At 48.0% G+C, this 17,661-nt stretch overlaps 3 protein-coding genes across 3 annotated transcripts; 1 reads left to right on the top strand and 2 right to left on the bottom strand.

Moving 5' to 3' along the window:
- The first annotated feature begins 2,066 nt into the window (after positions 1-2,066).
- On the top strand, positions 2,067-2,792 carry LOC133904637 (chitin-binding lectin 1-like). Its single transcript, XM_062346107.1, has 2 exons — positions 2,067-2,394; positions 2,530-2,792. Exons 1-2 carry the CDS (start codon positions 2,067-2,069, stop codon positions 2,790-2,792), a joined length of 591 nt encoding a protein of 196 aa, XP_062202091.1.
- Positions 2,793-10,676: 7,884 nt separating this feature from the next.
- Positions 10,677-11,444, bottom strand: LOC133904627 (secreted RxLR effector protein 161-like). Its single transcript, XM_062346099.1, has one exon. It carries the CDS (start codon positions 11,442-11,444, stop codon positions 10,677-10,679), a length of 768 nt encoding a protein of 255 aa, XP_062202083.1.
- Positions 11,445-15,931: 4,487 nt separating this feature from the next.
- LOC133904600 (uncharacterized) lies at positions 15,932-17,520 on the bottom strand. The gene is made up of 3 exons (XM_062346081.1): positions 17,462-17,520; positions 16,423-16,566; positions 15,932-16,319 (listed from the first exon to the last, which is right to left on the bottom strand). Exons 1-3 carry the CDS (start codon positions 17,518-17,520, stop codon positions 15,932-15,934), a joined length of 591 nt encoding a protein of 196 aa, XP_062202065.1.
- Positions 17,521-17,661: the final 141 nt, after the last annotated feature.

Below are 17,661 nucleotides of genomic sequence, written 5' to 3'. Positions count from 1 at the left end.
ATGACCTGTAAAGGCTTGAGGCTCAACAAAGGCTTGGCTGCTGACCTGTATGGATCCTAGGAATTATTGAAAGCAAGGCTAATCACCAACTTGCAGATATCGAACATGTTCAGTATTTATAAAAGACTTATTATGCATATCTTGGAGAATCAAATTAACAAAAAGGTTTTTGTTTGGTGACTAAGCTCTCCATTGATGTTTCAGGGCCCTGATAGGTGATTCTATCACAACCATGAGCCACGGGGACCTTAAGCAGTTGGAGGCTAGGTTGGATAAAGGTCTGAGAAAGATTAGAGTAAGAAAGGTACCATGCATGTGTTATAATCACACATTGAGTTTTGTGCTTCAAGGAACTGTTCTATTTGCCTAACGCATAAGCATTTCATTACCAGTAGAACAAATTGTTGTCTTCTGAAATCGAGTATATGCAGAGAAGGGTTCAGAGAAGGGACCTTTTGATAAATCAAAATTTGTTGCAGCTCGTAGTGCCTTTTAAAGATACTTATCCATTTCTCATAAACATACGATAGGTTTGTCAAATTTATATCGTCTGCATATTATGGATTTGATGTAATCAGAGCAGATCAATGCAATTGATGTATGAGTCACACTTGTAATCAGAGAGCAGATCAATACAATCAATGTAATCAGATATCAAATTTATATCGTCTGCATTTTTTGTTTTAGTACAAAAGATTCTAAATTGAAACCATCTGTACTAATCATTTGTACAGACAGTTCTAAAATATTAGAATAGTCTATACAACATTAGAACAGTCTATACAAATGATTAGTACAAACGGTTTCAGTTTAGAACCATCTATACTTGTATAGATAATTTCAGTTTAGAATTATTTGTAGTAATCTGATTTGTACATACGAGATTTTTGAATCGTCTGTACAAATCATTTTTCTAGTAGCGAGAAAACTATCTATTTGAAAATAAATTAGTAAGTCATTTATTCACCTTTACCCTAGTAACCGTTTTTAGTTCACGTATATCTGAGCATGCCTTAACTCAGCACTCCCAGCCCCTTCATGTGACGATCGCTTAAATCCATTGGGGAAAATCGGGTGAGAATCAATTTTGACGATACGATCAGGAGACGATCACGTAGCAGTAGTTGTGACCTGTGCTCACAAACCTATGTCTCAAAGGAGAGGGTCTGGTCTTCACCCGGCTCAAGGGCCTCGGCCTGTCTGCAGTTGCGCGGGCCAGAGCCACATTGGCCCTTCTTCTAATCTCCATGGGCTAATTAGAGTGACCTAACAAGGCTACGAAATGGTTATCTCACCAGCCGCCTTCTCATTTCTTCAAACACCCCACCGGGCATCGGCAGTGGTGGGTGACGCTGCTGCCGCTCTTGTCACAGGGTTGGAAGTGCATGCATTTGGAAGGGTGAAAGTTCTCTCTAAATTCATGTAAAAGTTAGAAACTGTTTTATGGTTGTCGAATGTCCCAGAGCTTTGAAGTTGGACATAGTTTGCACATCTAAAAGTTCGAAAACTTTGCCACTTAAAAGCCTTATATTTTCCTAGTCGTTGACTCGTTGTATGCATTTCCCGTTTGAAAGCTCGATCCCTGCCTTTGATCGAAAGTTCGAATCTGGCGTGTTCGGAAGTTGAATCTCCCGAATCCTGATTGAAATTAAACATCGAATTTTCTGGACTGAAAAGCTTCTGAGAACGACGGAGGAAGTTCACACCTCACTTACGAGTTTAGGCCGGTAAGAAACCACAAACGCGCAACGCATGCGATCGAAGCTACCAGTGTCATGAACAAGAAGAGCGTGAATCCGAGCGCATCTATTTCAGTATCTAGATCAGCTCACTCGCTCGATCGAACCGATTCAGTTCCAAGTTTTCGTGCACGTATCCGCCCGCAAGCCGGGCGCCGCGGCCTCACGCTTTTGACATGCACGCAGCACGCATGGCGCGTCGCGCTTCGTGCAGGCGCAGCTAGCGCCCAGTATATATAGAACCCTGCGAGGGCGCCATGCACTCCATCCATCGAGCTGCAGCTCAGCTCACCTTGGATGACCCATCGAGACCAGCTAGCAGCAGCAATGGCGGGCTACAAAGAGATCGCCGTCCTCCTGGCCGTCGCCGCGCTCCTCGGCGCCGCCGCGGCCGGGGCGGCGGAAGACGACCACATGTACCACTGGAAGTGCTTCAAGTCGTGCACCGGAAAGTGCCGACACGACGAAGACGCCGCGTCCAAGGTCGACGGCGCCGGCGCCGGTGACGCCCTCAACTCCTCCATCTCCGTCGCAGTCCCCGGCGGCGGCGTCAACCACAAGTGCAAAAAGGGGTGCATGGACGAGTGCTTCGAGGACCTGCCGGGCCTGTGCTACCAGCAGTGCGTCGTCAGCACCTGCGTCTGCCTTCCGCCCTGTACGTGCGCATGCAGATCAACCTAACCGACCAAACAATTAAGCAGCAATTCGATTATATATGCGTGTCTTAATCTTAGTTAATTGATTCTGTAATTAACTCTGTTCACGTGGTGATGTTTGTGTCCATCTACAGTTAGCAAAGAGAAATTGATGTGCATGAAGAGCTGCTGCGAGAAGTGCTTCCACCACGGCCCGATGCCTGGCCCGCCTGGCCCCGGCCCGAAGCCGCCCAAGCCGTCGCCGTCGCCGCCCAAGCAGCCGCCGTCGCCGCCCAAGCAGCCGCCATCGCCACCCAAGCCGTCGCCGCCCAAAGCGCCCAAGCCATCGCCGCCGGCGCCGAAGCCAAAGCCGAAGCCGCCGTGTCCCCCCGGGTCCGAGCCCGACAACGGCAAGTGATGGATACATAAATAGACCAGAATAACTCGTGCCAGTTGATGACATACGTGCGTACGATCACGTCGAGGTCGCAAGATATACAAACGCTATATACGCATACTAATTAAGTGTGAGAAAAAGTTATCTCGGTTGATGTAAACTGGGCATAAACCGTATGAAATGCTGCCTAATTCTATGGATTTCATGATATATTGAAATTTATCATCTATGTGGTGCAAATTTATATATATATATGTGATATTCTACATTCCAGATGTAACATATTATTTTATACTTATTGGACAAAATTTCAATATTACCAAACAAAATTTAAATAGTAAACCATGATTTAATAGTTATTATTAAAATTTTATTCAATAAATAAAAAATAATACACTACCCATAAGTATACCGTATATATATCGCGTTTACATTTGTCCCTGTCAGATACTGATGCATGCTAGATGTAACATATTATTCTAATATATACTAACTTAAGGGCTTACAAACAGATGAATTTATTAGATACAAAAAATATGCAAATGAAAGTATTTGTACAAAATGCAATATTGTACCTGTATGGTAAGTAGGTGCAGCAGTAGATGACCAAGCGTGTGTGCTGTAGTAGGGGGCGAACGGTGGAGGTGCGACCGGTCGAGGTGCAGCTAAAGACGGCTCGGCTTCATCACCGTAGTAACCTGCGGAATATATTAGATATACGATTGAATATATTGAATACGACAATGTAGTGTCGCTCATTACCTGAGAGGCCTGCAAGCGGTGAGGGTGTCGGCACTGGGCTTGGTCTAGGTGGCAGCGTCGAGACGTGTGTAGGTGCACCTAATATTTGTTTGAAATTAATGCATCAGTGACAAAAGAATATTTCTAAACGTCGTGCGTATGGAATATCTATACCTATTGTGTATGGGCATGTAGGGCATGGTCCAGGTGGCCGTGTGGGTGCCGGTCCCGGTGGACGGTATTGCACATCAGACCTCCTAGACGACTCTATGTGTACCCCACTCGACCTGGCAGGAGCACCGGCGACGTTTGCGGTGGATCGGCAAGAGGTAAGCTTTAGGGCCCGCGTGATCTTGTCTAAAACCCGCTTGACAAACCCCGCTACATCCGCCGCACTTAGCTGCACCCCTTGCCTAAGGCAGTCTATGGTTCCAGCCGCATCCCTATGGATATCATAAATGATAGCGGCCTGTTGAAACAAACAAGAAATGGGAATTTCAGTTTATAGTCATTCTTATAGGATTATATGATAAATTAATGAGATGTTAATTACACATACCGCTAATGCAGTGTCCTCATCCCAATGGCCCGGGTAGGCCTCCATAGTTGACGCGACGTGTTGCCGGATAGTCTCTGGGGTGTAGGTGACTTGTGTACATGTACGCAGGACATACCACCGCAGGTACTCCTCGAAGCTCGGCTCGTCGAAAGGATGAGCCTCCTCCATAACATCCTCAAGGGCATGGGACCATGCTCAGATGTACGGCGCCAAACAATCTGCCCAGAGGTTGCCATCCGGCTGTTCCTTTCGTGTATACCTACAAGTCAACCACATTAAATAGACTGTTAATGAGAAGAATGCTATGGATTATTTACTTGATTTTAGTTACCTGTGGATGTGTCTTGGAACCGTGCGAACGTTGACAAGGGCGGAAAGCCTGGTAGCGTCCGAACTGCCTCATGACGCGGTGGGGTGAGTACTCCTTAATGTAGATGTTGAAGACGAGCAGCTTCTTCATAAACCAGTACTCCTTGTCGCGGCTACACAACGGAGACAGACCGAAGGGCGCACGGGCTTGGATGAACAAGTAGCTGTAGGGGGTCCAGACCACGCCGTCTGGATGAAGAAGGTCGAACTGTGACCTAAAAAGCTCATACGCGCTATGGGCTTGCTCATGTGCCTAGTGCGGTTGTGGAGAAACATAGTAAAAATTCAGAATTAAAACATGTGACAAGTAAAGTATTAATATATTACGTACGTACCCAGCGTCGACACCACAGTGAGGCCATGGTGGGCCTGTCCTCCTCGAGCTCACCGTACCATTCCTCAGAGTACGTGGACTGGTCCACAATAGGCTGCCCTATCACGAACCGCATGTAAGACCACAACTGCAGTTGTAGTGAGCACCCAGCAAATGTGGCTAGTGACTCCTTCTTCGCGCATGCATCGCACAAGACCTGATACGTCGCAGCAAGGATAGCAGAGGCCCAGCTCAACTGTGGGACATCATCGGGCTCCGCATCTGCGATCCACCTCGCGTACGGAACAAGGGTCCTCGACACCAGGTGGCCTTGGCCGCTGGTGAACATAATACATCCAAACAACCAAAGCAGGTAAACCTCCAAGTGCCTCGAGACCGAGTACAAGCCAGCCTCCGGTGCATGTATGCAGGCTACAAGTAATGCAAATGATGATGACTAAAATATCTTAAAAATCGTAAAGTAATTGGGAAGGCAAATTGGAAGGTACCTGTAATTGTAGGATCCACTTCTTCGTGGGCCCTCGCGGATCCGATAGGAACTCGGGCACGTAGGCAGGTGCATCGTCAGTCCGCTGAACAGGGGCGAACCGCTGATGCATGACGTTCATCCAGTCTGCATCTATGTCGATGACTCCAACGGCAGCTCCGGCGCAAGGTAAGCCTAACAGGTAGGCTACGTCTTGCAATGTCGGAGCCATCTCGCCGCAGGAGAGGTGGAAAGTATGGGTCTTCAGCCTCCATCGGTCAACCAGTGCAGCGATTAGTGAGCAGTCGAAATAGAATCGTCTCGCCGCTGCCTCAGGGTTCTCTATCACTCGGGCCTCCACCAAACGACACAGCGGTAGGAGTCAAGATGCTGCCAACCTGCACCATTGGGAATATAAAGTGAATGTAGGGCATGCAATAACTAAATAAATTGGCACATACGTAGCTAATTAGCGACATACCGGTGCCTCCAACGATCGTCGATCGTAAGTAGCTCCTCAGGGCCACGTGATCGGAAAACCCCTAACTCCATCTGGTGAATGGCAGATAACAAGCTGTGGTGCTTCTTGTTCACTGCAGGGTCAAGAAGCTCGGGGGTCGGTGGGTGCACCATTTCTGCATTGAAACCAAATATACATGAATATATTACAACATGTAGACAAGAATAATATATATTGAAACCAAATATACATTGCAACTAAATATACATGAATAATATAAAAAGTCTATTACATGAAAATATACACATAGTTACATGAACATCATATAACATATACGTACACAAAGTTACATGAATATATTACAACATGTAGGTACACAATCAGGTATAAATGTAAGGTCCAAATGCAACGTAGCTAACTAAGGCTAATACCTTACAAATATAACATCGAGATATGCTAAATACATTCACACTTAACCGCCGTCATGCCCCCACCTACACAATAGGTACATTTTTCGGACAGTACTGGTATATGTGACCTGTTTCATTGCACTTGCTACATCGCTTCACCCTTAGACCCACCTCGGATCCATCCATATCGTTTCGAATCTGCCGAGTTTGTCGATCTCCCGGTGTGTTCTTTATCCTTTCGAAGTCTGGTACATAGATTCGTGAGGGACCTAGATTACTTGTAAATGTATCAACAATGTCGTAGCCATACAACTCATGATTTCATATGTTTAGTATCTGATCCTTCATAAAGTACTTAGAAACATATTGCCTGGGAAGCATATTGTGCTCCCCACATGAAGCTATGACGTGTGTACATGGCCTGTGTAGCAATTGTGGCTTTTGGCATGTACAGATGCATGTTCCAATCCTAAGCACGCACTCTTGCACATGCCGCTCATGTCTGCTACCCCTACGACCCTTATCACGGCACAAGACACTGAACCTGTGCTTCGCAGTTCCCTCCTGATTAGCGCGGTGCATATGTGCCTTCTTTGTGGCCTTCTCTATGTACTTACATAACATCAATCCATACAGCATACGGTTATCTTCCATTGCCTTTAAAGCAGCTACGTAGCGATCAATAAAATATATGCAAGTTCCATGCATAATACCTTCTACAATTCTAACAAGTGGGAGGGACCTCATACCCTGCATGACCTAGTTGTAGACCTCAGCAAGATTAGTTTTCATTATCCCATACCTTGCCCCACCACTGTTGTACATAAAAGTCCATTTTTCTTTTGGCTCATTTTGTATCCACTGCGAAAAATTTCTGATAGCTGACCCTGACCTGCTTACTATCTGATGAGTATCTGTTGGGAGAGGTCCAAGAGCAATCGGTTCATCACCTGTGGCTTCTAGCTCAGCTACCTGCTTCATGGTTAGTTCGTCTAGTCTTGCCCATAGGGCATTGAACTTTCTTAGCTGGTTCTGGCTGCACAATTTCTTGAAAAGCTTCATCAAGTCCTTGTTTTTGAATATTTTGTAAAATTTGCACTCATATGCCTCATGCACCACCTGCTCTTCAAGTCAGGCCACTTTGCTGTAACACACCGTCGAACACTCTCATATTGCACATCCAGCAAAGCTTGCAACAACCCCGCATATCTATCATGAATCAAACAAACATCCGGCTGGTCCAGAACAATAGCATACTTCACCTGCTCAAGGAACCAATACCAGCTATCCCCGTTCTCACTCTCCACGAAGATAAACCCCAGTGGCAGGACTTGGTTGTTCCCGTCGATCCCAATTATAGACAATATCTGTCATTTATACTTCCCAGTGAGGAACATCCTGTCCAAGCAAATGATGGGTCGACAGTGCCTAAATGCTTTGATGGTTGCCGCAAATGCAAAAAAAGCACGCTGCAATACTTGCTTCCCGCTATACTTCACATTAGTCAAGGGGTAATGCTTGATGTCATAGTAACTTCCACGATTTCTTGCACATATTGTGGCTAATTGATGCGGTAGATTGTGATATGAATCTTCATATCTCCCAAACCTCATCTCAATAGCCTTCTGTTTCGCCCTCCATGCCTTTGCGTAGTTTATTGTATATTGGAACATTTTCTCAATAGTACGAATTATTGATCATGGCTCATACTTCAGGTTGTCCACAATCTCACCATACATAACATTGGCAACAAAAGTATATGATAGGTTCCAGTGGAAGAACTCTATTTCCTCAATGTGACAATTATGCTCCCTAACTATTGAGCACTCCCAGTAGTCAACCCACTCCCCCCTGAATGCGTGCACCCGCCAAGGACAATCAGGCACTAAACACTTAACATCGTACTCCCTTTTACTCGACTTCACAACCTTGAACTGTCTCTGAATAGACAGCGACCAGAATTTAACTGCATAAATAACAGCCTCCTTACTAGGGTACATAGCACCTTGGGACACATTGTTCTCATGATATTCCCATGGTGTCCGATGAGCCTCACTAACCACTAACTTCGAAAATTCCTGATTCCTCCACTCTGCAGGAACAGGAGCATTTCCCTCCTCGTCGGATGAATCCTCATCGGCAATGGCTTCCTCCAGCTCTTGATCCTCCATCTCCATCTCTTCAATTATGGTAGAGATGTGCTCCCCCTCATCGGCTACACCCCTCATTTGCCAGGTCTGATTCATCTACCACTGTCTGACTTATTCCCGCTACTACTTCCGTAGAGTTTAACTATGTTGGATCCTTCTGATACGCATCAGCTAACAAAATCAGAGGGAGACCACGGTTACATGATATATCTACATACTGCTTCCAAATAGATGTTGCATTGATCGGGACAAGCTCCCTAAAATACCCTTGATTAGCATGGTTTAGCACAACTCTCAGCTTAAGATCATGTTGCTGGGGATCCAGTTCAAAATGGCGCATCAGTCACTTACACACGCCCACTATGGTCCTCTCATTGGCTCTACTAAGTCCCTTAACGACATGCTAAAATTCAGAGAGATCTACATCGTTAGAACCATAACTAATTTGACCTTCACCATAATATATCTGATTTTATCTGACATCCCTGAATATATCCAATGTTAATACCGGAAAACTATATTTCTGGTTATCGAAACTCTAACAAAATCACCGACATCGATGATCGCCTAACAATAGGTTTATTTAATATTACCCCTAAGCAAACTAACCAAATTAAACTAATTAACCCTCTATCTATTTAATAAAGTTTCTAATTAGCTATAATTATTACTTACATCATTATTCTGTAAAATCTAGATATTCGAAACTATCATACTCTAAATACTACTATGCATCTGATAGCTATTCTACCATGTTGTAATTAATATTTACAATATACTACAAAATACAGCATATTCTACATTTCTAAACCCTAGGTTGTATCTAATATAGCTATTGTTATACCGCTAAACCCTAGATCTAGTGGTACTTCAATTACTAATAAAAACATAAGTATAAAAAATTTACTGAAAAACATGATCCAAAATTCGCAGATCAAAAACAGTAGGGCTTCGTCGTGCTGCCTCTCTTTCCTCTCCTCTCATCTTCCTTTTTTTCAGATTAAAATAAGCATTTTCCATCAATTTTACAAATCTTTAAGAGGATGGTAGGCGCATATTTCTGCAAATCTTGCCATCAAAAGTCTATTTATTTAAATATTTAATAAAAAAATAAAAAAATAAAAAAACTCTCAATCAGGATTGGTCCTCCCATATAGATCCAGCCCAATCTCGATAAGTCAGTTTAGATATCTGGTTCTCTCTCCTCTCTCTTAAACAAGGATCTCTGATTCTCTCTCTAAAAAAAGATATCTGGTTCTCAGCAGTAACTTCGTCACAACTGACAGACGAGGAATGACAACCACTCAAAACTATGATGATTTAATTTCAGAGGTGTGAATTAAGATAGAGTGCCATATTTGGTGAATGCCTAGTTCTGTTGAAGTTGGTCCTTGTTTAAACAAGATCAAGAGGCGACTAGACAATGGTATCCTATTTCATAAAAAAAAAACAATGGTATCCTATTACAATCAGTCCCGCTGGGATGCAAGTTTCAAGTTCAGCTTCACATGTTTCAATGAGTATGAAACCCCAAGGTCCAAGATTCGCGTGCATTTCACGTTTTCGAATGCAAGTTTCATCCAAATCTTAGGTTCAAAGTTCACGTGGTTTTTCTCTTCGGAAATGCCAGCTTGAAGCTTCAACTGTGGCATATAGCCTCAATGGATTTTAGGAAAACAAAAATGAGACGTGAAACATAGTTGTTTATACACTATAGCAACAACTGGAAACAAATTATAAATCAAACAAAGTTTAGACAGACGAAAAGATCAGATTAGCTAGCAGTAGCTACCCAGGTTGAGCTCATGCTTGGAATTACTTTGGTGCCAACGGAAGGCCAAGAGCTGTTGCACACCATTTCTGCGCCAGCCTTCAGGGTTTATCACCGGTTTTCAGCCGATTTTTTTCCCTGCCAGCCTCTTGGGTTATTTCGGGCTGTGACACCCAATTCAATGATAATTCTGGAATGTCACACTGGAATGTAGGTCCAGAGTGACAGCAAAACGCTCTCACTCTCGCACGGGTTGAAGACTCTCAGAATCTCGCACAGGCTGAAAAAGTTCAGAGATGAACAGTAACCTGACGAAAAACTGAAAAACTAAAGAACAGAGAGCAAGAACAGAATATTTGCACTGGGTGCCAACCCCTTTGCGGTCTTCTGGTCTATTTATTCCCTCCACAATCTGGGGTTTGTTACATGCAAAACGTGACCTCGTAAACACTAGATCCGCACATTGTGCCATCCCACAACGGGCATCAAGATGGGCCACTAACAGCTGAAAAAACGCTAACTACGTGCTGCCGCTAGAGCCCCGGCTGAACCGGTCTTATCTGAACATGCAGCTCCTATATGCATTGCCGTAATACAAATGAAAAATGCGCACAAGATTACTAAGGATAGCTATCAAAACACCCCCTAATCTTGATGCGCCTGAGCCTGAACCAAGCCCAGCTTCTTTCTCAGCTCCTGAAACCGGACTCTGCCCAGTGGCTTTGTCAAGATATCAGCAAGCTGCTCCTCTGAACAAATGTACTCCACTTTCATTTTTCTTCCTTCAACACACTCCCTGATGAAATGAAAACGTGTATCGATGTGTTTGCTTCTGTCGTGGAGCACAGGATTTTTGCAGAGGTTGATTGCAGATTTGTTATCAACCTTCAGAACAGCACAACAAGGATCTTCAAGCATCAGTTCTCCCAGCAACCTACTGAGCCATATTCCCTGACAAGCAGCAGTAGTGGCTGCAATATATTCAGCCTCACATGATGATAAGGCCACCACCTTCTGTTTTTGAGACTGCCAACTGATCAAATTTTTTCCTAACATGAACAAAACACCTGTTGTGCTCTTCCTATCACTGATATCTCCAGCCATATCACTGTCACTGAAACCAGTTAGCTGAAGACCTCCTCTATTCTTGTCATACTTGCAGCCAAGCTTCAATGTTCCATTCACATACCTTAGTATATGTTTGACTGCAGCCCAATGATCAGTTGTGGGAGCCTCCATGAACCTGCTCACATATCCCACTGAGAAAGCCAAATCTGGCCTTGTGTTCACAAGGTATCTGAGACTCCCTACCACACTTCTGTAAAGTGTAGCATCAACCGGCTGTCCTGATCCTTCTTTGCTCAGCTTCAGCCTGGACTCCATGGGGACTTGAGCAGTGTTGCATCCTTCCATGCCAGCCTTGCTGACAATCTTTTCTACATATGCTGCTTGACAAATACTCACATGTTCCTTAGTCTAACAGACCTCCATCCCCAAATAATAGCTTAACAGCCCAAGGTCACTCATGCTGAACATTTCCTGCATTTGCTTCTTGAATCTGTCAACTTCAAGCACATTTGCTCCCGTGATTATCAAATCATCAACATAAACTCCCACAATTAGCCTTGATTCTCCCTTTCCTCTTGTATATACGGCATGTTCTGTTGCCGACCTGACAAAATTCAGAGAATTCAAGCTTTCATCTAACTTAGCATTCCAAGCACGTGGAGCTTGCTTGAGGCCATACAATGCTTTCTTGAGCTTTAGCACCTTTGCTGGGTTGTCATCATCAACAAAGTCGGGGGGCTAAACAACATAAACATCCTCTTCAAGTTCTCCATTCAGGAAGGCCGACTTAACATCCATGTGGTGAATTTCCCATCCACCTTGGGCTGCTAGTGCAATCAACAGCCTCACAGTTTCCATCCTTGCCACAGGTGCGAATACTTCATCATAGTCGACTCCATGTTGTTGAACATAGCCCTTTGCAACGAGCCTGGCTTTGTACTTTAAGACAGCTCCATTTGCATCACGCTTTATCTTAAACACCCATTTCAGACCAATCGGCCCAACTCCTGGCGGCAAATCAGTGAGTGTCCAAGTCTTGTTACCTTCAATTGAGTTCATCTCCTCGACCATTGCCCTCCTCCAGCAGCTCTCCTTCTCAGCCTCTGCGAAGCTTGCTGGTTCCTCCATTGCCAACAGGCATTCACTGTCGTAGTCGAAGTAGAGGATCGGCGTTGTCGTGGCGAGCGTGTTCGCCACCATTCGGTAACGGCGTGGCGCCTTGTCGATTCCAGTGCTTGCGTCGGTTGGAGGAGTGCAAAACTCAACTCCGGCCGAGGCACATGATGTAGTCGTGGGCGGGATCATTGACGACGCCGAGGACACCGTCATGGGCGCGGCCGCCGCGCCCGCCGGCAAGTCGCCTTGCGCCTCATTGCCCGCTTCTCGTGTCATGTCAGAGGTGACACCCCTGGCCTGTGGAGCAACATAATACTCCACAGTGAAGTCTTCTTCGCCGCCTCCGTCATCCTCATGGCTGCTACAATCCCAGAACGCCGACTCGTCGAAAACGACGTTGCGCGACACGCAGACACGCCGTAGCACAGGATCATACATACGATAGGCCTTGGAGCCCTGCTCATAGCCGATGAAGACCATCCTTGTGCCGCGATCATCCAGTTTTCTCAAGTTTGGTTTCGCCGTCTTCACGTAGCCAACACACCCGAACACACGAAGGTGTTCGACCGAGGGACGTCTCCCGTTCCATGCTTCATAGGGCGTCACCCCATCAAGACTCTTTGTCGGTGATCTATTCAGCACATACACCGCCGTCACCACTGCTTCACCCCAGAAATACACTGGCATTCCGGCTGCCTTCAACATGGACCGCGCCGTGGCGACCACGGTTTGGTTTCGCCGCTCAACGACGCCATTCTGCTGCGGCGTGTAAGGTGCGGTGAGTTGACGTCTCACCCCACGGTCGGCACAGTATTCCATGAACTCCACGGAAGTGAACTCACCCCCCCCCCCCGATCAGTGCGGAGAGCCATCAGCTTGCGGCCGGTTTCAACCTCGGCACCGCTCTGAAATTGCTTTATCGCCGCCGCCGCTTCGTGCTTGCCGGAGAGAAGCCGAATCCACATATGTCGGCTCATATCGTCAACGAGCAACAGGAAATACTTCCTGCCGCCCGGTGTGGCCAGTGCAATTGGACCGCACAGGTCTCCGTGCACCAGCTCGAGCGCCGTCTGCACTCGGTACTTGGCTTCCTCCGGGAACGGAACACGCCGCTGCTTGCCCACGAGGCACCCATGGCACAACTGATCGACGTGATCAAGTGTCGGGAGCCCGCGGACCATCTCGCCTTGCGCCAGCCTCCGGAGCGCCTGAAAATTCAGATGGCCGAAACGAGCGTGCCACCGCCATGCCGCCTCGGTGCCGCTCGCCGCCAGACACACAGGTTTTGCCATATTCAGGCGTAAGACATACAGGCGGCTCGGAGAGCGTTGTACCTTGGTGAGCAGGAGATCGTCGGGGTCGCGTAGTGTGAGGACACCTCGGCGTATGTGGATGTCGTAGTTACTCTCGTCGAGGTGGCCGACGCTCACGATATTGTTACGGAGCTTCGGTATATAGTACACTCCCTCCAGCGCCCGGTGTTCCCCGTTCTTGCACTCGAATAGCACGGTGCCGCGCCCCTGGATTTCTACCACGGAGCCGTCACCGAACTTCACTGAGCCGATGATGCCGGAGTCGAGCTCAGCGAACGCGGAGCGTGCGCCAGTCATGTGGTTTGTGGCTCCTGTGTCCAGGAACCACACATCGGTGGTGACCTCGTCACTCCCATCGCCTAGCTCCACAGCTTTGGCCTTCGTCTCACTGAGGTACACCTCCTGGATGCAGGGTGTTCGATCGAGGGTCGTCTCGCTGACGAGAGACACCCCCATGACATGAGCCATGAGCAGGGTCGGCTCTTCTTCTGCCTGCACCATGTTCACCTCTCCTTTGCGCTGGCGACGTGGATTGCGGCATTGATTCCAGTAATGACCGTATTCTTGGCAATTGAAGCACTTTATCTTTGAGATGTCGCGGCCGCCGTTGCTGCCAGTGGCAGCCTCCTTGCCTCTCGGTGATCCGGCATTCTTGCCTCGGTGCCCTTTCCCACCAGCGCCACCTCGGTTCTTGCTGCTGCCGCTAGAGCCATCCTGCTCCCGCTGCTTCATACGAGCCAGCCACTGTTCCTCGGTGAGGAACAGTTTCCCGCTAGATGCCTCTGCCTCGTCGTTATAGTGATCATCAACAGAGGAGAGTCGTCCCACGAGTTCCTCCATGGGCATGGTTTTGATGTCGAGGAGCTGCTCGATCGAGATCGCCACTTGTTTGTACTTCTTGGGGACTACACGAAGCAGCCTTTTGTTCACGTATTGGTCCTCGACGGTGCCTCCCATGTCACGTATGTCGGCGACGACGGCGGTGAGCCGCATCGCGAATTCCTCTAGCGTTTCTCCTTCCTTGAATCGCATCGACTCAAATTGTTGCCGGAAAGCTTGTTCCTTCGCCTCCCGCACACGATCGACGCCGACCCGCATGGTCTTGATGGCGTCCCACGCCGTCTTGGCGGTGTCATGCTGCGCCAGTGCGCGCAACATCTCGCGCGGCACAACTTGGAGAATTGCCGAGAGCGCCGAGCGATCCTCGCGATACTCGGCGTAGCCGGGGTCAATCGCCGTCCACAGCCCTTGCGCCTGCAAATTGACGCGCATTAGCAGCGCCTAGTCGGGGTAGTTGGTCCTCGTCAGAGTTGGAAGCCTCGCACCAGCGCTGGCCTCCCGTGACAGCGGAACGAGCGGGAATTGGGCGCCTTCTGCGCCGCCGCCGCGTCTCGACGGCGGGGTATACCGACCACCTCCCTCCGTCGACATCGTCGTTGGATCACAGCCGTGGCTCTGATACCAATTGACAGCAAAACGCTCTCACTCTCGCACGGGTTGAAGACTCTCAGAATCTCGCACAGGCTGAAAAAGTTCAGAGATGAACAGTAACCTGACGAAAAACTGAAAAACTAAAGAACAGAGAGCAAGAACAGAATATTTGCACTGGGTGCCAACCCCTTTGCGGTCTTCTGGTCTATTTATTCCCTCCACAATCTGGGGTTTGTTACATGCAAAACGTGACCTCGTAAACACTAGATCCGCACATTGTGCCATCCCACAACGGGCATCAAGATGGGCCACTAACAGCTGAAAAAACGCTAACTACGTGCTGCCGCTAGAGCCCCGGCTGAACCGGTCTTATCTGAACATGCAGCTCCTATATGCATTGCCGTAATACAAATGAAAAATGCGCACAAGATTACTAAGGATAGCTATCACAGAGGCCACATGCCAGTGAAACAATGAGCGTCAAATCCCAATTGCCACACCAATGGAGCAATGGCCATCACAACCTCATCATTTGCGTATTGCTGCCACACTAATTGAGTCGGATATTCTCCGCCACTGCGTCCGACCACAGCACCCAATGCAATCAAACTAAGTATATATCAACTCGCAAACGTTGCGACATCATGTTTTTGCGTTTTTTTTCCTTTCACCATAGATGACATGCTTTCGTGGTTGCGTATATTGGAATGCTTTTAGTTGGCCTGGTTTCTGTTTCGCTACCGGCCGCTTCACACACTTCCTGCAGGTCGCCGCTGCATCCGGCCTCATGCTTCCTGCATGGACGCATGGCGCTGCGTACAGAGCAGCGCAAGCTAGCGCTGCAGGCCGGCTACAGCTACCTTTGGCGCAGTATATATGCACCCTCTCGCGAAGTCACGCGCACCTCGTCCATCGAGCTGCATGGCTGCACCTGACCTTGGACGATATCGGCCAGGGCCAGCAATGGCGCGCTCATCCAAGGCGGTCGGGCTCGCCGTCCTCCTGGGCGCCGCCGTGCTCTTCACTGCGGCGGCGGGGCAGGGCTACGACCAGCACATGTACCGCAAGTGCTACAGGTCCTGCATGAGGAAATGTGATGACGACTATGACGACGATGACAACGACGACGACGCCATCTCCACTGGCGTCGTTCGTGCCCTCGCCGCATCCATATCCGACGACCATGACCACAACGATCACGATCACGACTATATCCACGATGATGACGACGATGACGACGACGACGACGATGACGACGACGACGAGTGCAGGCAGGTGTGCACGGAAGACTGCATCGACTACGTGCCCGGCATCTGCTACCACCACTGCGTCTCCCACTCCTGCCTCTACATGCCACCGTGTACGTTCAGTGCTTGCCTTTATGTACTCTAGTCCTGCTCCTCAATCTTGATTGATCCCGTGGCTCTGTCAATGTATGCGTTGTATTTTTTGTCCATCTACAGATAGCTATCGGAGAGCGGCTTGCTTCAAGGGATGCGGCCACAGATGTTATCACCACCACCATCACCATCACCACCACCATCATCATGATGACGACGACGATGATGACGATGACGATGACCACCACGACAATCCGAAGCCACGCCCTCCCAAACCCGGACCACCAAAACCCGGGCCAAAGCCAAAACCGCCCAAGCCAGGGCCAGCGCCAGTGCCACCGAAGCCCGGGCCCAAGCCACCGGTGCAGACGCCACAGACGCCAGGTTCCCCCATCGTGTCGTCCAAGCCACCTATGCCACCAAAGTCCGGGCCAAAGCCGAAACCGCCCAAGGCAGGGCCAACGCCAGTGCCACAGAAGCCCAGGCCCAAGCCGCTGGTGCAGACGCCGGATTCCCCCATCGTGTCATCCAAGCCACCTGTGCCACCGAAGCCCGGGCCGAAGCCAGCACTGTCCAAGCTAGAACTAAAGCCAGGGCCGGCACCGGCGCCCATACCGCCGAAGCTGGTACTGCCCAAGCCAGAGCGGAAGCCCGAGCCAAAGCCACAGATGCCGGGTCGCCCCACCGTGTCACCCAACAACAATTGATGGATGACTCATTTGTGACAACATGCATATATACATGCATATAAAAAAATACGATTAAGTAGACTTGCAAAGCGAGTACTAATTATTATTGCTTTGTTCGATAACAAGAAGAGAGTATTATCTATCTCGGTGGCTGTAAATTTGGCATAAACCATATGTATGCCTACTTCTATACATGGCTGCGTGATGTACTGAAATTTATCGTATGCATAGTACACACTACACACTACATATACATTATATTGAGCTTAATTTTAAAACAAAAGTATCCAGTGCTATCAAAACTAAGTATCAAGTTGAAAACCTTGCGACTACGTACATACCGTCTTAGTTTTTGTTACCATAAATCACATGCTTTCATGTATTTGTGTATTCAAATGCTTTTTTTGGATGTCATGCATTCAAATTCGAGAAATTTAATTAGTTGCCATGTGTCTTGCTCTATACCGCCTCACACACCTTGCAGTTGCAGGTTGCCGCTGCAGCCGGCCTCATGCTTGCGGCATGCTCGCATGGCGCCGTTGCGTGCACGGCAGTGCAAGCTAGCACTGCATGCTACAGCTAGCTAGCTCTGGCGCAGTATAAATGCAACCCTGCAGCCGCGCCAAGCAGCGCACCCCGTCCTCGAGCTAGCTCCACCTCGCCTTGGACGATC

Source organism: Phragmites australis, chromosome 2 (genome assembly GCF_958298935.1).
Source record: "Phragmites australis chromosome 2, lpPhrAust1.1, whole genome shotgun sequence".
Classification (NCBI taxonomy): Eukaryota; Viridiplantae; Streptophyta; class Magnoliopsida; order Poales; family Poaceae; genus Phragmites; species Phragmites australis.
This window is presented reverse-complemented; position numbering and strand designations above follow the sequence as displayed.